The sequence below is a fragment of the Lates calcarifer genome, linkage group LG21 (genome assembly GCF_001640805.2).
Source record: "Lates calcarifer isolate ASB-BC8 linkage group LG21, TLL_Latcal_v3, whole genome shotgun sequence".
In the NCBI taxonomy this organism is placed as follows: Eukaryota; Metazoa; Chordata; class Actinopteri; family Centropomidae; genus Lates; species Lates calcarifer.
The window spans coordinates 14,776,707-14,792,564 of record NC_066853.1 but is presented as its reverse complement, the minus strand read 5'-3'; the positions used below and the strand labels follow the sequence as shown (position 1 = coordinate 14,792,564).

At 41.4% G+C, this 15,858-nt stretch overlaps 2 protein-coding genes and 2 non-coding genes across 6 annotated transcripts; 3 read left to right on the top strand and 1 right to left on the bottom strand.

Annotated features, from left to right (window-relative positions):
- Positions 1 to 86: 86 nt before the first annotated feature.
- Positions 87 to 158, top strand: trnap-cgg (transfer RNA proline (anticodon CGG)). The gene has a single exon. It is a non-coding gene; the product is annotated as a tRNA-Pro (tRNA).
- Positions 159 to 425: 267 nt separating this feature from the next.
- Positions 426 to 497, bottom strand: trnap-agg (transfer RNA proline (anticodon AGG)). Its single transcript has one exon. It is a non-coding gene; the product is annotated as a tRNA-Pro (tRNA).
- Positions 498 to 893: 396 nt separating this feature from the next.
- On the top strand, positions 894 to 5,881 carry thap12b (THAP domain containing 12b). Of its 2 annotated transcripts, XM_018700392.2 has the most exons (6): positions 894 to 1,644; positions 2,323 to 2,443; positions 2,544 to 2,651; positions 2,794 to 2,830; positions 2,944 to 3,314; positions 3,414 to 5,881. In XM_018700392.2, exons 1-6 carry the CDS (start codon positions 1,556 to 1,558, stop codon positions 4,878 to 4,880), a joined length of 2,193 nt encoding a protein of 730 aa, XP_018555908.1. In that variant the 5' UTR covers positions 894 to 1,555; the 3' UTR covers positions 4,881 to 5,881. The 2 variants fall into 2 exon arrangements, with proteins under 2 accessions (XP_018555908.1, XP_018555907.1); XM_018700391.2 differs by having other exon boundaries at positions 896 to 1,644; positions 2,944 to 5,881.
- Positions 5,882 to 5,931: 50 nt separating this feature from the next.
- map6b (microtubule-associated protein 6b) lies at positions 5,932 to 13,055 on the top strand. 2 transcript variants are annotated; one of them, XM_018700398.2, is made up of 3 exons: positions 5,932 to 7,434; positions 9,067 to 9,280; positions 12,628 to 13,055. In XM_018700398.2, the coding sequence occupies exons 1-3, from the start codon at positions 6,722 to 6,724 to the stop codon at positions 12,832 to 12,834; spliced, it is 1,134 nt and encodes a 377-aa protein (XP_018555914.1). In that variant the 5' UTR covers positions 5,932 to 6,721; the 3' UTR covers positions 12,835 to 13,055. The 2 variants fall into 2 exon arrangements, with proteins under 2 accessions (XP_018555914.1, XP_050921510.1); XM_051065553.1 differs by lacking the exon at positions 12,628 to 13,055 and adding an exon at positions 10,384 to 11,323.
- Positions 13,056 to 15,858: the final 2,803 nt, after the last annotated feature.

Here is a 15,858-nt window from a genome sequence, read left to right as displayed (position 1 = left end):
ATACCAGGTAAACAATAAAAGCAGATGCATGACCATGTAATGTGGTAGCATTTCATAAAAGGAGCGAAGCGTCCCTTTACCGCCCCGGCTCGTTGGTCTAGGGGTATGATTCTCGCTTCGGGTGCGAGAGGTCCCGGGTTCAAATCCCGGACGAGCCCTCATTCTTTTACATGATTGACTAAAGCTGTAAAAAAAAAATGCCATCGGTGACAATTTATTTGCATACATGAATACGTAATAATAAAACGTAACTTTAAAAAACGCGAAAACCGTAATTTTTACGGAAGCCTTGTCACCCAACATTGTCCAGTGTGTTGTATTTGATGTTGGTGTCCTTACCCAGTGCTCAGGCTCCACATGAGATTTTGCGATACTTTGTATTGAGTTACTGGTACATTAGAACTCCTGAAAATCGGGCAAAATGAGGGCTCGTCCGGGATTTGAACCCGGGACCTCTCGCACCCTAAGCGAGAATCATACCCCTAGACCAACGAGCCGCGTGCTTACCACATGTTTTCAATAATATTTAGTATTAAGACAGTCTGACTGATATGGTCGTTTATTATTTCTATTTGTCATCATTCCAATTAGTAACATTCCTAAGACTGTTTACTGATATGAGCAATAGTTTGCTACTCCTCGATCAAGTACAGTGGCTAATAGTGACCGGAGAAATGACGCCGAAGTTAGCATCTGATTCGACGCTTAAGGGGATCGCTCGTTTTAGTGTTTTTGTTCCTATACCTAGTCTGTGGTGGTGTGGATTGTGGTCAGCGAAATTGCTTCTGATTGCTGATATCACGTATCTGAAAATGTGTTTTAGTTAGTGTATAACTGACAATCTAGATGTTATATATATATCCTTAGTCTGTTGTGCTCTGAATGGGAAAACTTCACTTCCCCTGTAACTGTCGAATCGGAAGCTGACTTCAGCGTGAAGGCCGGTCGAGTAATCGCTACCGAATTTATTTTCCTTCTGTTTTACACACGATCGTGAAATGGCCCAAAAACCAAAACTGGTCACCGCACGATTGTTAGCGCACATCACCAAGCTTTTTAAACACAGCGACGATCACAACGGTCGCCCTACCCTGGTCGCTAGCTAGCTCCTGTCTCTTGTCTTGCAGCGATTTGGCCAATGGATGGCAGCAGTGCAACGTGGAGAGCTGCTGCCACTGTATTTATCAAGAATGAAGAAGAAAAAACGGTTGGCTGCCTTTTAATTGGTCCACAGAAGCTGAGGAGCATGAGTGACCAATAGTTATGCCTCAGAGTCTAGATTGTCCAACCAGATGCCTTGTGGGCGGAACATCATCTTCTACAACGATTTATTCCAAATTCAACCGTTGTGAGTGTATCGTGAATTAACTTTACGTTGCGTGGTAGTTGTTCATGGAAACACCCACTGGACACCACTTGAATATAGTAAGTGATAGAAGTTTACTGACAGTATTAGAAATCACCTGCGTTCATACAAGTCCTTTAACGAAGGCGCCAAAGCCAGCAGATGACAATACTCAGCTAAGTTGGCTAAGCTAACCACCTAGCGTGAAGCATGCCGAATTTTTGCGCGGCCCCGAACTGTACACGGAAGAGCACTCAGTCAGATTTGGCATTTTTTCGGTTTCCACGGGACCCAGAGAGGTAAGGCATTTCATTTAATGCTATCCACAATGACCAACTTATGTACTCGTGCAGCCATCATGAACCTGTGCTATTTCCTAGAGCTGGCTGAGAAATCATATAAGTTAAAGGATTGCTTCATATAACTAAAATGCAACAAAATCGTTCTTAAATTTCCAGTACATAGTGCAAACTGGTAGGACTGTCTATAAACTGAAATATAAAAATGAAATAATAGTTAAATGTGCCCGCTATAATTTCCCGAAGCTTAATGTATATGGATTGGGTTTGTTTTTTTCGTTTGACTAACAGTCCAAAATCAAAAATATTCAGTTCATAATCCGACCAAAAAAGCATCAATCACATGTAAGGAACTTTGCAAAAAAAATTGCAACTGCGAAAAGTTCAAGTTACATGTAAGTAATGGCTACAGCTGTTGTCTTAATAATACATGTTACAGCTATGGAAGATTGCATTCACTTAGCCCTTTCATGTCTGTTTCCTTGCATAATGGGACAATAGTGTCTGTCAACACCACCCTTTAGTTTGTATGTTGTAGTATGTGAGTCTCACTTGTCCCTGTGCGAACGTACTACGCTTCCAAAAGATGGTCACAGCAGTTTAGAAAGGCTCAGCTACTGTCTCAGTGCATTACTACTTTCCAAATGTCAAACAAAGCTGCTTTGTGTTTCTTTTTAGATGCCGAATCTGGGTAGAGAACTGCCGCAGAGCAGATCTAGAGGCGAAAACATCAGACCAGTTGAACAAGCACTATAGATTATGTGCTAAACATTTCGATCCAGCTATGGTGTGCAAAACTGTGAGTGTCTGACACAATCCTAGCCAGTCAGCCTGGCAGCAGTTTTTCCCAAATGTATGTTTTTCCCAAAAATGGCTTATGCGAGTTTATTGTTTTTCAGAGCCCCTATAGGACTGTACTGAAGGATACTGCTATTCCAACCATATTCGATCTGACAAGCCACCTAAGAAACCCTCATACCAGACATCGCAAGCGGATTAAAGAACTTGTAAGAAAGATATTTGACAACCCTCAGCTCACTTAAACTTAAAGTCACTTAAAGTTTATTTGAAATGTTCCTCTTAATCTTAATAATAGTTTGACCAGCCACTGTCTGATCTTTGTGAATTAACTTCAGTTTTTAATTTCAGACTGATGAAGATATAAGGAAGATTAAAGAAAGGAGATGTAAGTAAATAGAAAATGTATTTCTGGTCAGCAATGTAAAATAATTGTATGTCAATTTTCTGTAGTATCCATTTACTTTAAATAATCACTGTTCCTTTCTTGTCTCTACCCAGTGGCGTCGTCTATTGAACAGCTTGTATCCAAAAAAGATGCAGCAGCCGAGGATAGCACAAGCACCAATGAGGATGAACCTCAGCTGTCCACAGAAGAGAAGGAGTTTCGTGAATACCTGAGATCCTTGTTTGAGGTTGTGGTCATGTTAGGAAAACAGAGTATCCCGCTAGTGGCCGGCAAAGCGTGCAAAACTGAACACAAGTCCAACAACTTCCAGGCCCTTCTAGATTACCGCATGAATGCTGGAGACCAAGCTCTGAGGAAGCGGTTTGTGGCGACAGCTGTGAACACAGAGTACCTCTCTGCAACCCAGCAGAGCCAGCTCCTGGACGTCTGTGAGAACACGGTGAGAGAGGAGATGCTAATGGAGGTGAGAGAGAGTCGCTTCTTCTCCCTAGTGACGGGTGACCTTGTTGAGTTTTCCGACGAGAAACACCTGCCTCTATTTTTACGCTTTGTGAATCAGCAGAACGTCCTCCGAGAGGAGTTTTTGGACTTTTTGCTGTTCGATGGTGACGAGTCCACCCTGGTAGAGAGGCTGGAGGCCCAGCTGACTGACCGCTGGGGGCTCAGCATGGAGGACTGCCGCGGTCAGGCCCACAAGGCCACAGGGACTTCCACCACCAAGATGAAAGCTGTGGCAGTATTGCTGATGGAGAAGTATCCCCTGGCATTGCACGTGCCTTGCTCCCATTTGGCGCTGAACATCCACCTGGCCAACAGTCTGCCATTCCCCAGTGTCCAGGTTGTCATGGAGACTCTGACGAGGATTGGCGCCTTCTTTAGTGCCCCGCTCGCTCAGGATGAGCTCGAGAAGTCTATCTCTTCTCACTACCAGAAAAATGAAGAAAAAGGAGAGGCACTAAAACAAGCTTGTGGCTCAGGATGGACAGAGCAGCACAGCGTCTTTGATGTGCTGTTAGATTTGTTGCCGCCCCTGCTGCTGTGCATGGACAACATTTGGAACAATGACGACGGAAAGTTTCCTGACACTGTCGCAGCAGATGCGTACTCAGTCGCGGAAACTCTGGCTGACTTTGAGATCATTGTCACCATTGTCATCTTAAAGAATGTTCTCACATTCACCAGAGCCTTCGGGAGGAATCTCCAAGGGGAAACGCTTGAGGTATTCTTTGCCGCCAACAGTCTAACTGCTGTCCTGCATTCACTGAACGAGGTCAATGATAACATCGACGTCTACCATGAATTCTGGTATGAGGAGGCTGTGAGCGTGGCCAGCATAATGGGGATTCCTGTGGAGGTCCCGAGGCTGTTCATTCGGAAGCAGCGTGCAGCAGATGTGGGTGAAATCCAAGCCGAGTCGTATTTTAAGGAGTATGTGACGGTCCCCATTATCCGCGGCATCATGCAGGAGGTGGAGGACATGTTCTCCGAGACCAACCTCAAAGCTCTCAAGTGCCTGTCACTGGTCCCAGCCGTCATGGGCCAAATGAAGTTCAACACCACCGAGGAGAACTACGCAGATGTTTACCGCAACGACCTCCCCAACCCGGACACGCTTCCCGCGGAGCTTCACTGCTGGAGAATCAAGTGGAAGCACAGGGGCAAAGAGGTGCGCTTGCCCACCACCATCCACGAAACCTTGCAGCTTCCAGACGTCAAGTTCTTCCCCAACGTGAACTCCTTCCTCAAGGTGCTCTCCACCTTACCTCTGCTGAAACTGGAGGACAGCAAAAGCGACACAGCGAGCGAACGGCTGCAGGCTTACCTCTCCGGCATGCCCACTAAGCAGTGGAACAAAAGCCTTGCGATGCTCAACATTAACACTCATGTCAAACATGACTTGGATGTCATGGTGGACAAATATTGCAGACTCTATCCAGAGGATGATCCCGAGGCTGAGACTGAGGCTGAGACTGAGGCCGAGGCCGAGGCTGAAGCTGAGGCTGAAGCTGAAGCTGGAGGCGGAGGCTGAGGAAGCAGCTGAGGAAGATGTTGTGACAAAGTGATGTGACACTGAGCTTAAACAGCTGCTCTTGGACAAAAATGAATGAAACGTATGCTGTCAGTCATAAACACATCCTCCTTTGGTTGCTCATGTATGTTTGGCTGCATTTACACCTGGATATTTGTACTGATAATTTAAATGCCAATGTGAAGAGGTAATGGATGCCATTTGTATTCTGTCTCTGAGGTTTCCAAGAAAAAAGAAATTACCCTTATTCGTAGAAACATCTGTGTATTTAAATGAATTGCAGCTTAATCTTGCCTTGTAAATAATCACATTTTGCAGAGAGAAAATGCCTCATGGAGACTCAATTAAAATTGCAACCCCCCAAAACCTGTAAGGCACTGTCAGAGGCATGATCTGTAAATATTTGAAGTTTCTCTGTCAGGCTGTTTTATTATTAACCCAGCTTCCTCTGTAATGATGCTGTGATCTTAAGGAAAGTACTTTGTAGCCTATTTCATTTTCTTCATTGACTTTCTTCATTGAAGTAAGTAGATGGGTTTTCCTCATTGACAGCCCATTTACAGTGACATTTTCTTTATTGTGTGCTTTTAATTCAAACCACATGCTGAACACAAGTTGCCCGTTGAGCTACAGTACACTGATTCCTTTCCACTGACTGTGAGGCAAGGGAGCACAAGAGGGAGCAGTTACACCAATATCAGCAGTATCTCTGAATGAATGCCAATGAGAAGCCATTTTTAAAAAATAAATCAAAAGCTTATATTGCCAGTGTGACATTGTGGATAATTGTAAAGTTCAGAGAAAACATTTTTTAGAAAATTTGACTCAACTTTTTGATGTAGCAGTAATTCAATAGTGTTGTTATTGATCATTGTTTATTGAAAGCTGTTTTCACCTTTGCAGCCTCCCAAAGCAGGTTTGTTAACTTGTCAAATTTTACATAAACTTCCACAGTCTGTTTTCAGTTTGTTTTTAATAAATTCCTTTTATAGAACACTAAATTACGACACTTTGAGTCAGCTTTGTGGCAAAACATTACCTTTTATTCTCTCTTCAGTTGCATGCTGACTTCACTTTTGGATCTATTTACCATTTTAAAACGTGCAAACACAACTTTGAAAACCTAAGTGTAAAAAAAATATGAATTCTCATCTAAATTTTGACTCTTGCAGTTTGATGCGTGTACAAATGATACTTTATTTTATTTAATTTTCAGCTGCGTTATCGGCCATTTCCTGCAAACGGAACAATAGGGCCCCTGTACCATCCTCTGTGTACAGATTGAATTGGCATTTTCCCGACATGGTAACGGAAGGGTTAACCGTGTCTCCTCCTCCTCCTCCTCCTCCTCCTCCCATCTTCTCTGGCCAGACGGTGACGAGCTCAGGTGATAGTTCACCGTGCAAACTCACAGTGCGGAGCAGAGCCCGGGCATCTCGAAGCATCACACAAATGTGGGTGGGGTCGCTTTGATGCGCAACCAGACATCAGGCAATGTGCGCTCCACAGCAAAGCCCAAAGTCCATTTAAACTTCAGTAAGAACAAATAGCCTGCAGGAGGACAGGGAGAGAGAGAGGTGGGGAGGGAGGCGTGTGGGCTCTGTTTTCCTTTAGTCTCAAGCAAAGATTTTGGGAGATCTGCTCAGCAGAGAATTACATAAAGCTGTAAGGAGAGAATAACCCTGACTGGACAAAAAAAGGGCCTGTGAGGGTACAGGGTGAGGGACTGAGCGCTTGCAAGTCTTCGAGTCGTGAGTAGGACGTTTGTTTGCGCGTTTATCCCTGATTTAGAGGTTTTCCTGTGCGTCTATTTCTTTTCTCCCTTCCAGTCATTTTTCACCATGGCATGGCCGTGCATCACGCGTGCTTGCTGCATCAACCGCTTCTGGACCGAGCTGGACAAAGCGGACATCGCGGTGCCTTTGGTTTTCACCAAATACTCGGATGTGGCCGACGTGCAGCATCTCCCCCATCACCCGCAGCCGAGACAGAAGGCCGGTACCATTGCCATAGAAACCCAGCCCCATCACGGCGAGCAGGAGGCTGGGAAGGCACCGCCCGCGACGGGTGCCGCAGCGGGCAAAGATGGCTCTACTGCGTCCGTCATGCGCCAAGACTTCAAGGCGTGGAGAGTGCGCCCCGAGCCCAGCTGCAAGCCCAGGAACGAGTACCAGCCCTCCCCGGCCCCGTTCAATAACGAAACTCAGTATCAGAAGGATTACAAACCCTGGCCCATACCGAAAAAACACGACCACCCGTGGATCCCCAAACCCAGCCCCACCGCCGGCGGAGGAGGCAAGCTGGAGCACGCGGCGGCTGAGGCCGAGAGCGGCGTGGAGAAGAGCGAGATCGAGGAGAAGATACACGAGAAAGAGTCGAAGGAGACGGTGAAGAGAATCGCCAAGAGGGAAAAGTCTGTGGAGAGAAAAACAGGTGAGAAGACGGAGGGACAGGTTCCCGCAGATGTGAGCGCCGAGCAGAGGAAAGGCAGAGCCGCTGCAGACGCTGTCAACAGACAGATCAAAGAGGTTATGTCGACTTCCAGCAGCTACAGGTATGTCCAAATGTGTGAGGGACTGAGCCATGATCATGTCCTTGAAGTGAAAGAAGTGTGTTTTTTTTTTAATTATTTGTTTCAACCTCATTGAAATAAATGCCTGCGGTTGTTTCCTTTGCTGTGATTTACCCGAGGCATTTAGTTTCTAAAGCTATCAACAGTGCTGTACTCAAGTGTCCCCTGTTACGCATCATTTCTGAACTTGAAAATTTCAATCAACTATAGCCCACAGAAGTAGCCTGAATGCCACACTGCTCTGTCCAGCGATAAAACATTATTTTTGGTGTTGCACAGTCTCTTGTTACCATCTCCAGTGATTTCTGAAGCAAACTGATATTTCCACAGATAGAAGGTTTCATTATTGATTTCTTTCTGCTTCATCCTCTATAAGAGTACTACCAAATCAATGCAGCAGCCCATAAATGAGTAAAGCCAGTAAAAGGCTTTGAATGTAATCATGTGTCTTAACATGGTTTCTTTGCACAGGCTTCCTCCAAATTGAATTAGGGATGTCATGTTGCACGCAAGTTAATGAGACATGCTGGCTTCATTCCGCCCAACTGAAATATGGAAGTTAATGCTGTGCCACTGCCTTTGGTTTTGTGTTCAGTTGGTTGAAGATAAACTTTTCCAATGAAATTTACCAAACAAATACAATGTGACACTTTTTAAAGATATATGCTTTGTAAGCAGTGAAACAAAAATGAATCTGATTAAGCGATTAATGAAAATAATAAATAGAAGCAGCTCGACACAGACAACAAGAATAAACAAAGAAACAGTAGAAATGACATTAAACTCCTGCTCCTCAGAAGCTGAAAGGGCCACATGACCTTCATCTTTTTTTACTTTTATTAATACAGAACAGTGTGTACTCCTTATCATCCATAAGGTGGATCCACAGATGTTGTGTTAAAAAGCCCACAAGCCTGAATTTTATCTTTTTACAGACTCTACCAGTCCACTTCCTGTCCCTGCGGGCCTGTAAATGCTGCCACGTCAGGGCTTCCAGAGCTTAGAGAGTAAATGTAAAGATCAAATTTCGACATCAATGCTAAAAATAACAGGTAATAGGCAAATATGATCCTGTGATATGAATTCACTATTCAGCAATAAACTGGAAGCAGAGCTCTGCACAGAACTGGTGCTGAGCAGTGATCAACATGAGACATTGTAAATACTTGAACAATGTAAAACTCCCTCATTAGCATATGTGTGAATTAAAAGTTTTTATATACATTCTATGTTGGTTTAATGTTGTATAACATGACATTCACCTTGGACTACATTTCTTTGAGGAAAACATGCAGTTTTCAACTGTTTGAGTAAAACTAAACTTTTTAGAGCTGATATAAGTCAATTAATCGATTAGAATGATTGAAAATAACTACTCTGACAAACGATTAATACAAAACATTCTCTGGTCCCAGCTTCTTCCCAACATCTTTGGGTTTTGGGGTTTTATTTTTTAGATTAATTGAGAAATTAATTGTTTTATATATATATATATATATATATATATCGTACATTGCATAGAAACCATATATATATATATATATATATAATATATATATATATAATATATATATATATATAAATCTTTATGTTTGCTTTTTCAATTGCTCTCAGGACTGAGTTCAAGGCATATAAAGATGTGAAGCCAGTGAAGCCCATCAAAGCTCCATCTCAGTATAAACCCCCAGTGGAGGAGACCAGTCTGGAGACCAGCTACAGTGCCACGTACAAGGGGGAGCAGGTGAAGGCTCACCCCACTGACAACAAGCTGCTGGAGCGCAGGAGGATACGCAGCCTGTACAGTGAGCCAGGCAAGGAGCCTGCCAAGGTGAGAGCATGACCCCGCACAGTTCCCATGCTGTTACTCCAGGTCTGTGAAATACTGCTTCCATTTACATTCTGAGTTATTTTTCCTCTAATTACATAGAATGTTATACAGTAAGTGCCTTCCTTATAGTCATGTCTAAAACTTTATTACCCCTGCTATATCCTGGGTTTAGTGTTTTGTGATTAACACACTGCCAGGTTTACTTTGTCCAGAACTTTACTCAACTGGAAGCCCTGCTGCGTACATTTTATTTTATTTTACACACCATCAAAATCATGCCGCGGCCTCATGGCAGGTGATTGGTGATCAGACTTATTATTCACCAACTAAAACAACTTAATATCTCAATTCAGAGAACTGTAAAATGAACATTTGTCATTGTCATATAACTCTATCATGGAGATAAATCAGCCAGTAAAACGTTGAAGTAGCCTGCCTGTGTGCATTTTAACAAAAAAAATGTTTGCATTCAGCAAATTGCACATACGAATACTGGAAATATTCAGTGCATCAGTTTTAATGTTAAAGTAATATCCCAGCTTTGGATATTAGCAACAAGGGACTTCTTCCCATATTAAACTGGCACTATATTTAAAGATATTCTTGTAATGCTTTATTTTACAGGTCTGCTATTTCCTACTAATTTTGTGAAAGTTTCCTGCAAAGAAACATGTAGTTTAGTTGTAATTGCAGGGAAATAGAGACAAAGTTGTGAGACTTATAAGTAGTTAACTACTTAGTTAGACTTAAGTAGTTTGATTAGTCATGCTGAGTTTATTGTTGAGTTCCAGATTAATCTAACTATCTATTTATCTACTGAATAAAAGCCTCAAGGCTGGCTGGGAGTGTACTAACTGATCTTTCTCTGTTTTACCTGTAATTAAAACCAAATGATGTGGTTCTTTCCAGGAAACTTCCAGGAGATTATTTGTTAATAAATTGGAATTTAAAGACCCATAAAATAAAGCGTTATTGATATTCATAACATAGATAGGTATATGCGTGCATGTTATCCACAGTTCAGAGAAAATTTGGTAATTCATTTTTAATAATGTGTCAATGGTAGTGTGTTCATATGGCCACTCCCTCTCTCATTCTTGTAGGACTTCTCAGAGACTGAGAGCAGCTCTGTTCTAAATCTGCTGTAGTCAGGTGTGTTGTCTATTTCTTCTGGAAGGCATGGAGGCTGACCTCAAATTGATCAGACGCAAACATGCATACTGTACACCCCCCCACACACACAGTATGCACCTGGGCCAGTATGAGCCTCAGTCACATTTATCAGTTGCTGGATGCAGTCCTCCTGGAATTATACAGCCACATCGTCACTGATTGTTCACCTCTCAGCCTGCACCACCCACTACATTTTGTTGAGCTCAGTGGTGTCAACAGTTGACCAAAGGGTTATGCAAGAGGGTGGATAGATAAATGAAAAAACAAGTAACAGATACGAAAAATAGGATTTAGTGCATCAGTGGGGGCCGACAAGACAGAAACTTATTAGCATTCAATTAGTACACATTTCAACAGATCTGCACTGTTTAGGGCTCTATTTTGGTGATGGTGTGGTGCAAATTACACTGGGCAAAGTGGAATTTTGTTTTCTCCATGTCTGCCCACAATTGGCTCATCTTGAATTTGACTGCATTCCAGTGGGTGGAGAGGCACATTAGGGTGTGTACCAGTGGCAGTGGCAAGTGGTGCAGTGTATTTTTGGTATCAGCCATTGGTAACACTTGTTTGCAGATGATATTCTTTTGGGTTGTGATGTCAGATTTCAGTAGTTGCAGCTCAGTGCGATGCAGTCATCCAGAGCAGTTAGTAAATGTGTTGAATCTAATCTGGACTTTTCTCTGAATCATGAGCAGCATAGCACTGAGCGCACTGCTTTTAAGGTTTTTGTGGTTATGACACAATCCCCTGCCACACCCAGTGTTAACATAATTCCACCTTGACTGCCTGTGGCAACAAAATTTACTAAAATGAGGCCATGCTTCTGCACCACCTACTTTGTATCACCACTCTTATATTTGCAGAAATAGAGCCCTTTTTTGCTGTACACCAGCTCATTTATACAAATGGACCATTTGGAAGCTTCTCCAGACGTCCCTTACTGTTGTGGAAACTCCACAAGAGCAGAAAGGAGCTAAGTGCCTTGTTCAAGGGCACATTCATCTCTGCACCCACATTACCCTTGTTGCCATGGGATTTTTTCAGTCGCAAGCCTGCTTGTCAAACTTCTAGGTTTTGCCATCACTATTAATGGTTGATTATATCCAAAAATATTTCATGCTTTAAAGTGTAAGACTAACATCATATACTAATATAAGTCATGTACTTTGTATGTTATATTTTACCGTTTATTTTAATGGAAAATTGCACGAATCACTGTTCTATAAACAGAAAGGCACAAATACACCTTTTGTGCTGTGATTTCTTTCTTTTATCTTCATTGCACTAACCACATAATGCAAATATCACCTGTACCATATGGTGTCATTTGCCTGTCATTACTTTAAGTAACAGGATTTAAAAAAGGTATGTATTGCATGCAAAAAATAGGACTTTGACGTGTAGAGTCTCCATGAGTTAAGTAAACATTTAAAAAACAGGTTGACATTTAAGGAAATATACTTATTTGCTCTCTTGCTAAGAGTTAGATGTGAAGATGGATTCCATGCTCATATCTATTTTTAACCTTAGTTTATCGCAAAAATTAGAAAATATGTCTTCAAAATGTGCCTGTTGGTAGGGGCTGATTGTTTGGCCTATGTGAATCCAGCTTGCTTTCCGGTCAGCATGGCTGGTCGGTCTCATTTGTTACTGCTGGAACTGGCTCCTTGGCACTACAATAGTGTCTGGGTAATGGTGCAGAAAGTGCTGCCACAGCTGAGTTCTGCTTTACTTAAAACCCTGGCATGTGTGCGCTGTAAATTGTCCTGTTGCTGCACTGCAATCATAGTGTAATTCTGTAATTTTTTTTGTGTAAAGTAACATGTAGATGCTTGAAGTTTGAAGCTTTCTTGAGAACCGCTCATCCAAAAAATCCCATAGTTGTCACTGTACTTCCTTGGGTCCTCCGCAATACACCCATGAAGTGTGAAGTTGATCGGATGAGCGGTTGACAAAAACAACAAAATACAGACAGAGAGAGAGTCCTCCATTTTTAGGTTGATACTAAACATTCAGAAATGATATCAGAAGTGGTATCAATCTACTCATATAGCTCTCAGCAAGAAAACCAAGTGTATTTTCCCAAAATGTTGAATGTTTGAACTGAATGTTTGGATTAACTGTTTTTAAAAACAGAGTTTAATCTCAGTATTTGCCCCTCTCTTCATTTTTAGGTGGATAAACCAGTGTCTCGCACCAAACCAAAAAAGACACCAACAACAACAGGAAAGATGGTGAAAAAAGCTAAAGAGAAGCAGATTGCTAGTTCCCAGTCAGCCAAGAAGAAACCATCTTTGGGTGCCGCAGAACCCAAACCAGATGGAGCTGTCACAAAGAAGAGCAAAGAGATCAGCAATAGACTGGCCGAAGCAAAGCAGTAAAAGCTACATCTCCACACTTTTATGCGTGTATGATTAATGGCTCCTTGACAGAATAGGCAAATCTCTTCCCTTTGGTTTATTTCCTTACCTGTTGTTTTTGCTGTCCTGTCACATATTGTTCACCTCTGAATGGGCACAGATGTTGAGCTTTTAGAATAATGCAAATAATTTCACTGTAAACTGTGTGTATGTATGTGTGTGTGTGTGTGTGTGTGTGTGTGTGTGTGGTGTGTGTGTGTGTGTGAACGTGAGATTGTAAGCATGTGAAAATATGTGATTGCTTGTGTTTTGGTGCACAGAACCGCTTTATATTAATTGAGCACATAATTTGCACATTATTTATATGAGTTCTGTTTGACATCAAACTACAAAAAAAGAGCCATCTGTACACATGTTATATGTGTATGAAAGGGCATTTTACCTTTGTCTGAATGGATGACAATTGAGATCAATGTTAAAAATGATTGTAGAGTATGTCCAGGGGATGTTTTTTTCTCTGAGACTGTATCACATGAGAGGTTTCGTTAAGATGCAAAATCTGTTTTATGGTTGCGTTCCTAGTTACAGTGCCTCCGCTGTATGGTCCTGGTTTTCATTTCATTGTTCTGGATGATATCTGGTTTCATCAGTTTGGTTGCTAAGAAACCAAATGATCTGTAATATAATTGCTAAAGCTTGCATGCAAGACCCCATTTTTGGTTGAGTAGCAACATTTAGCAGAATATACTGTATGTCACAGTCACATTTTAGCTTGTAAATTGAGCAATTAAAGGTAAATGTATAGGGGCAAGACCTTTTCAAATATAATGCATGTGTAGTAATAGACTCTGATCACACACCAAAAGGTACATACAGTAAGTAAAATCATAGTCTAGTGGCTATAAAGTTATAAAATAAACACACCAGCAATATGGTTTCACCCACAAACATATTTCTTGCAATTTAAATGGAGATCCACTCCTTTAATTCAACAGGAGTACTGCAGTTTTGACAATGACTCAGTATTTTGTGGCATTGTGCTCCATCCTCTCCTCCAAGCTGTGATCGCTGTAATTGTGCTACGTAAGAAAAAAAAAGAAGAAAAAATATGCACATAGGCCTGAACAACCTGTTGTATTTACTCAATAATTTTCACTTGGAATGGGCTGATCTCTCCAGGTGTTGAAGGACAAGGAATGGGCCAGGACTTGAAGTTCAGCTCTTTAAAATGCTGCTGTCTGAAAATGCGCAAATCACATCTGTCCATTGTGAGCGTGACATGAGATGTTTTTACTAAAATGCCATCACACCCTATCACTCTCTCTCTCTCTCTCTCTCTCTCTGGTTGTAAACACAAGTCAGTCGTCTGCCGTGATACCCTTAATAGCGGCCAACATGGCTGCAGTGTGATGAGAGCCCAGTCGAGCACTAGCCACCGTGAGTCTGCTTCCAGTTTTAGCTCCTGTATGTGACTGTGTGTGTGTGTGTGTGTGGTGAATGTGCGTGCGTGCGAATGAGAGACTCTTTTGTGTATGACCTCTACAGCCTGCTGCCTGCTAGCATCAAGTCTGACCCACCCACAAGAAGTGCTGCTATGCACTCCAACACCCTGGTGCTATATCTCTCATCGTATATGCTGTCTGGTTTGGACTGTGTGTGGTGTCAGACCAGAGTGAAATGATGATATGACAATGTCATACCGCTGCAGACATGTTGTGATATTGTGCTTGTATTTTCAGCTTGCTCTGAATGAACTCTGATTAAAATGATGATGCAGAATCCTGTGTTGTGATTTATTGCATCCTTTGTCTCAGGCAGTTGAATCACATCCCTAATATAGCCCAATATTTCTTTTAATTTGCAGAAATTTTGTTGAAAATGTGAGAATGAGAATTAAATGAATAAATGATTGTGTTACACTGTATCTGTTTTTTACAATTTGATGAAAAAGCCTTTGAACACTAAAGTAATAAGGAGTGTTTTAACTTTCTAACTATTCCATGTATTCTTATATTTCTTTTTTCGAAATAATTAGAAAAATATCGAGGCATGAAATTAATAGCTTAAAAACTGCACAAATTGATGGCTAAATGTATTGTAAAAAATTCTAAATGAATCTAAATGGTTTAACATTAAACTCAAAGTGTAACATACATGTTAAAAAACAGGATATTTGCTATAAGATAAACTTATATTCATCTGCACACCTATAACCCTGGAACCACAGTAGCTTCTTTTTAAAATTTTGTTAAGTATTAGCTTGCATAATCAAGCCCTTTCTTGCTGTGTTCATGATCTTCCTACTGGTGTTTCTTTTTTTAAAATCTCCAAGCAACTGTCTTTCTTGCCTTACAAGCATCAAATATAGAGAGACAGTCATTAGTAATCCAAAAATGCTAAATCATGCTCTCTGTGATGGTATTATTCATTATTCTGGAGAATAGTTGATTTATATAAAGCATTACAGACGGGGTTCAGAGGTGTCTAAAAACTTTATGGAATATGGACTAGATTACAGTAATCAAGCAGAATGAAGTACAAATTTTTAACTCTCGTCATTGCTTGTTTGTTGATTTGTTACAATTCTATTTGAAAGTCAAATCTGGGCAATCACTTTTATGGCCTGGGTTTTATGCCTGCAGCACTTGTCAAGGCCAGAGTAAGCAAAGTATATTTTAGAGGAGACATGTTGTGCCTTGCATAATTCTTAATCCTCAAAACTCAGCAACATGGAAATCAATTTAAAACGTGTTTTTCTGAATATAAGAAGCCAACAGTTTATTCCAATTTATCATTTTACTCCATTTTTGTTACAGTTGAAGCGATGCAAAATGTCTTTATCCTAAAACAAAAATTAATCTGAAATGTAACAAATGGAAACTGTAAGACGATTGTAAAACATTACTTGATTATTTTTTATTTCATTCATTGGCTGGCTTTGGGATGCTGGTGGTCATTTTCCTGTGAATCAGTCATCCTGACATGAAAGTGCATGAATAATTCAGTTGTTATGGGCCCTTATGTTTGCAGAGCAGCATGAAATAT

What these genes read in the sequence shown, in the direction of transcription:
- map6b (XM_018700398.2), top strand. Translation starts at nt 6,722, where the DNA reads ATGGCATGGCCGTGCATCACGCGTGCTTGCTGCATCAACCGCTTCTGG. An exon ending in TCGACTTCCAGCAGCTACAG is followed by an intron (nt 7,435 to 9,066) that starts GTATGTCCAAAT and finishes AATTGCTCTCAG; the next exon opens with GACTGAGTTCAAGGCATATA. An exon ending in CAGGCAAGGAGCCTGCCAAG is followed by an intron (nt 9,281 to 12,627) that starts GTGAGAGCATGA and finishes CTTCATTTTTAG; the next exon opens with GTGGATAAACCAGTGTCTCG.
- thap12b (XM_018700391.2), top strand. Translation starts at nt 1,556, where the DNA reads ATGCCGAATTTTTGCGCGGCCCCGAACTGTACACGGAAGAGCACTCAG. An exon ending in CAGCTATGGTGTGCAAAACT is followed by an intron (nt 2,444 to 2,543) that starts GTGAGTGTCTGA and finishes ATTGTTTTTCAG; the next exon opens with AGCCCCTATAGGACTGTACT. An exon ending in GAAGATTAAAGAAAGGAGAT is followed by an intron (nt 2,831 to 2,943) that starts GTAAGTAAATAG and finishes GTCTCTACCCAG; the next exon opens with TGGCGTCGTCTATTGAACAG.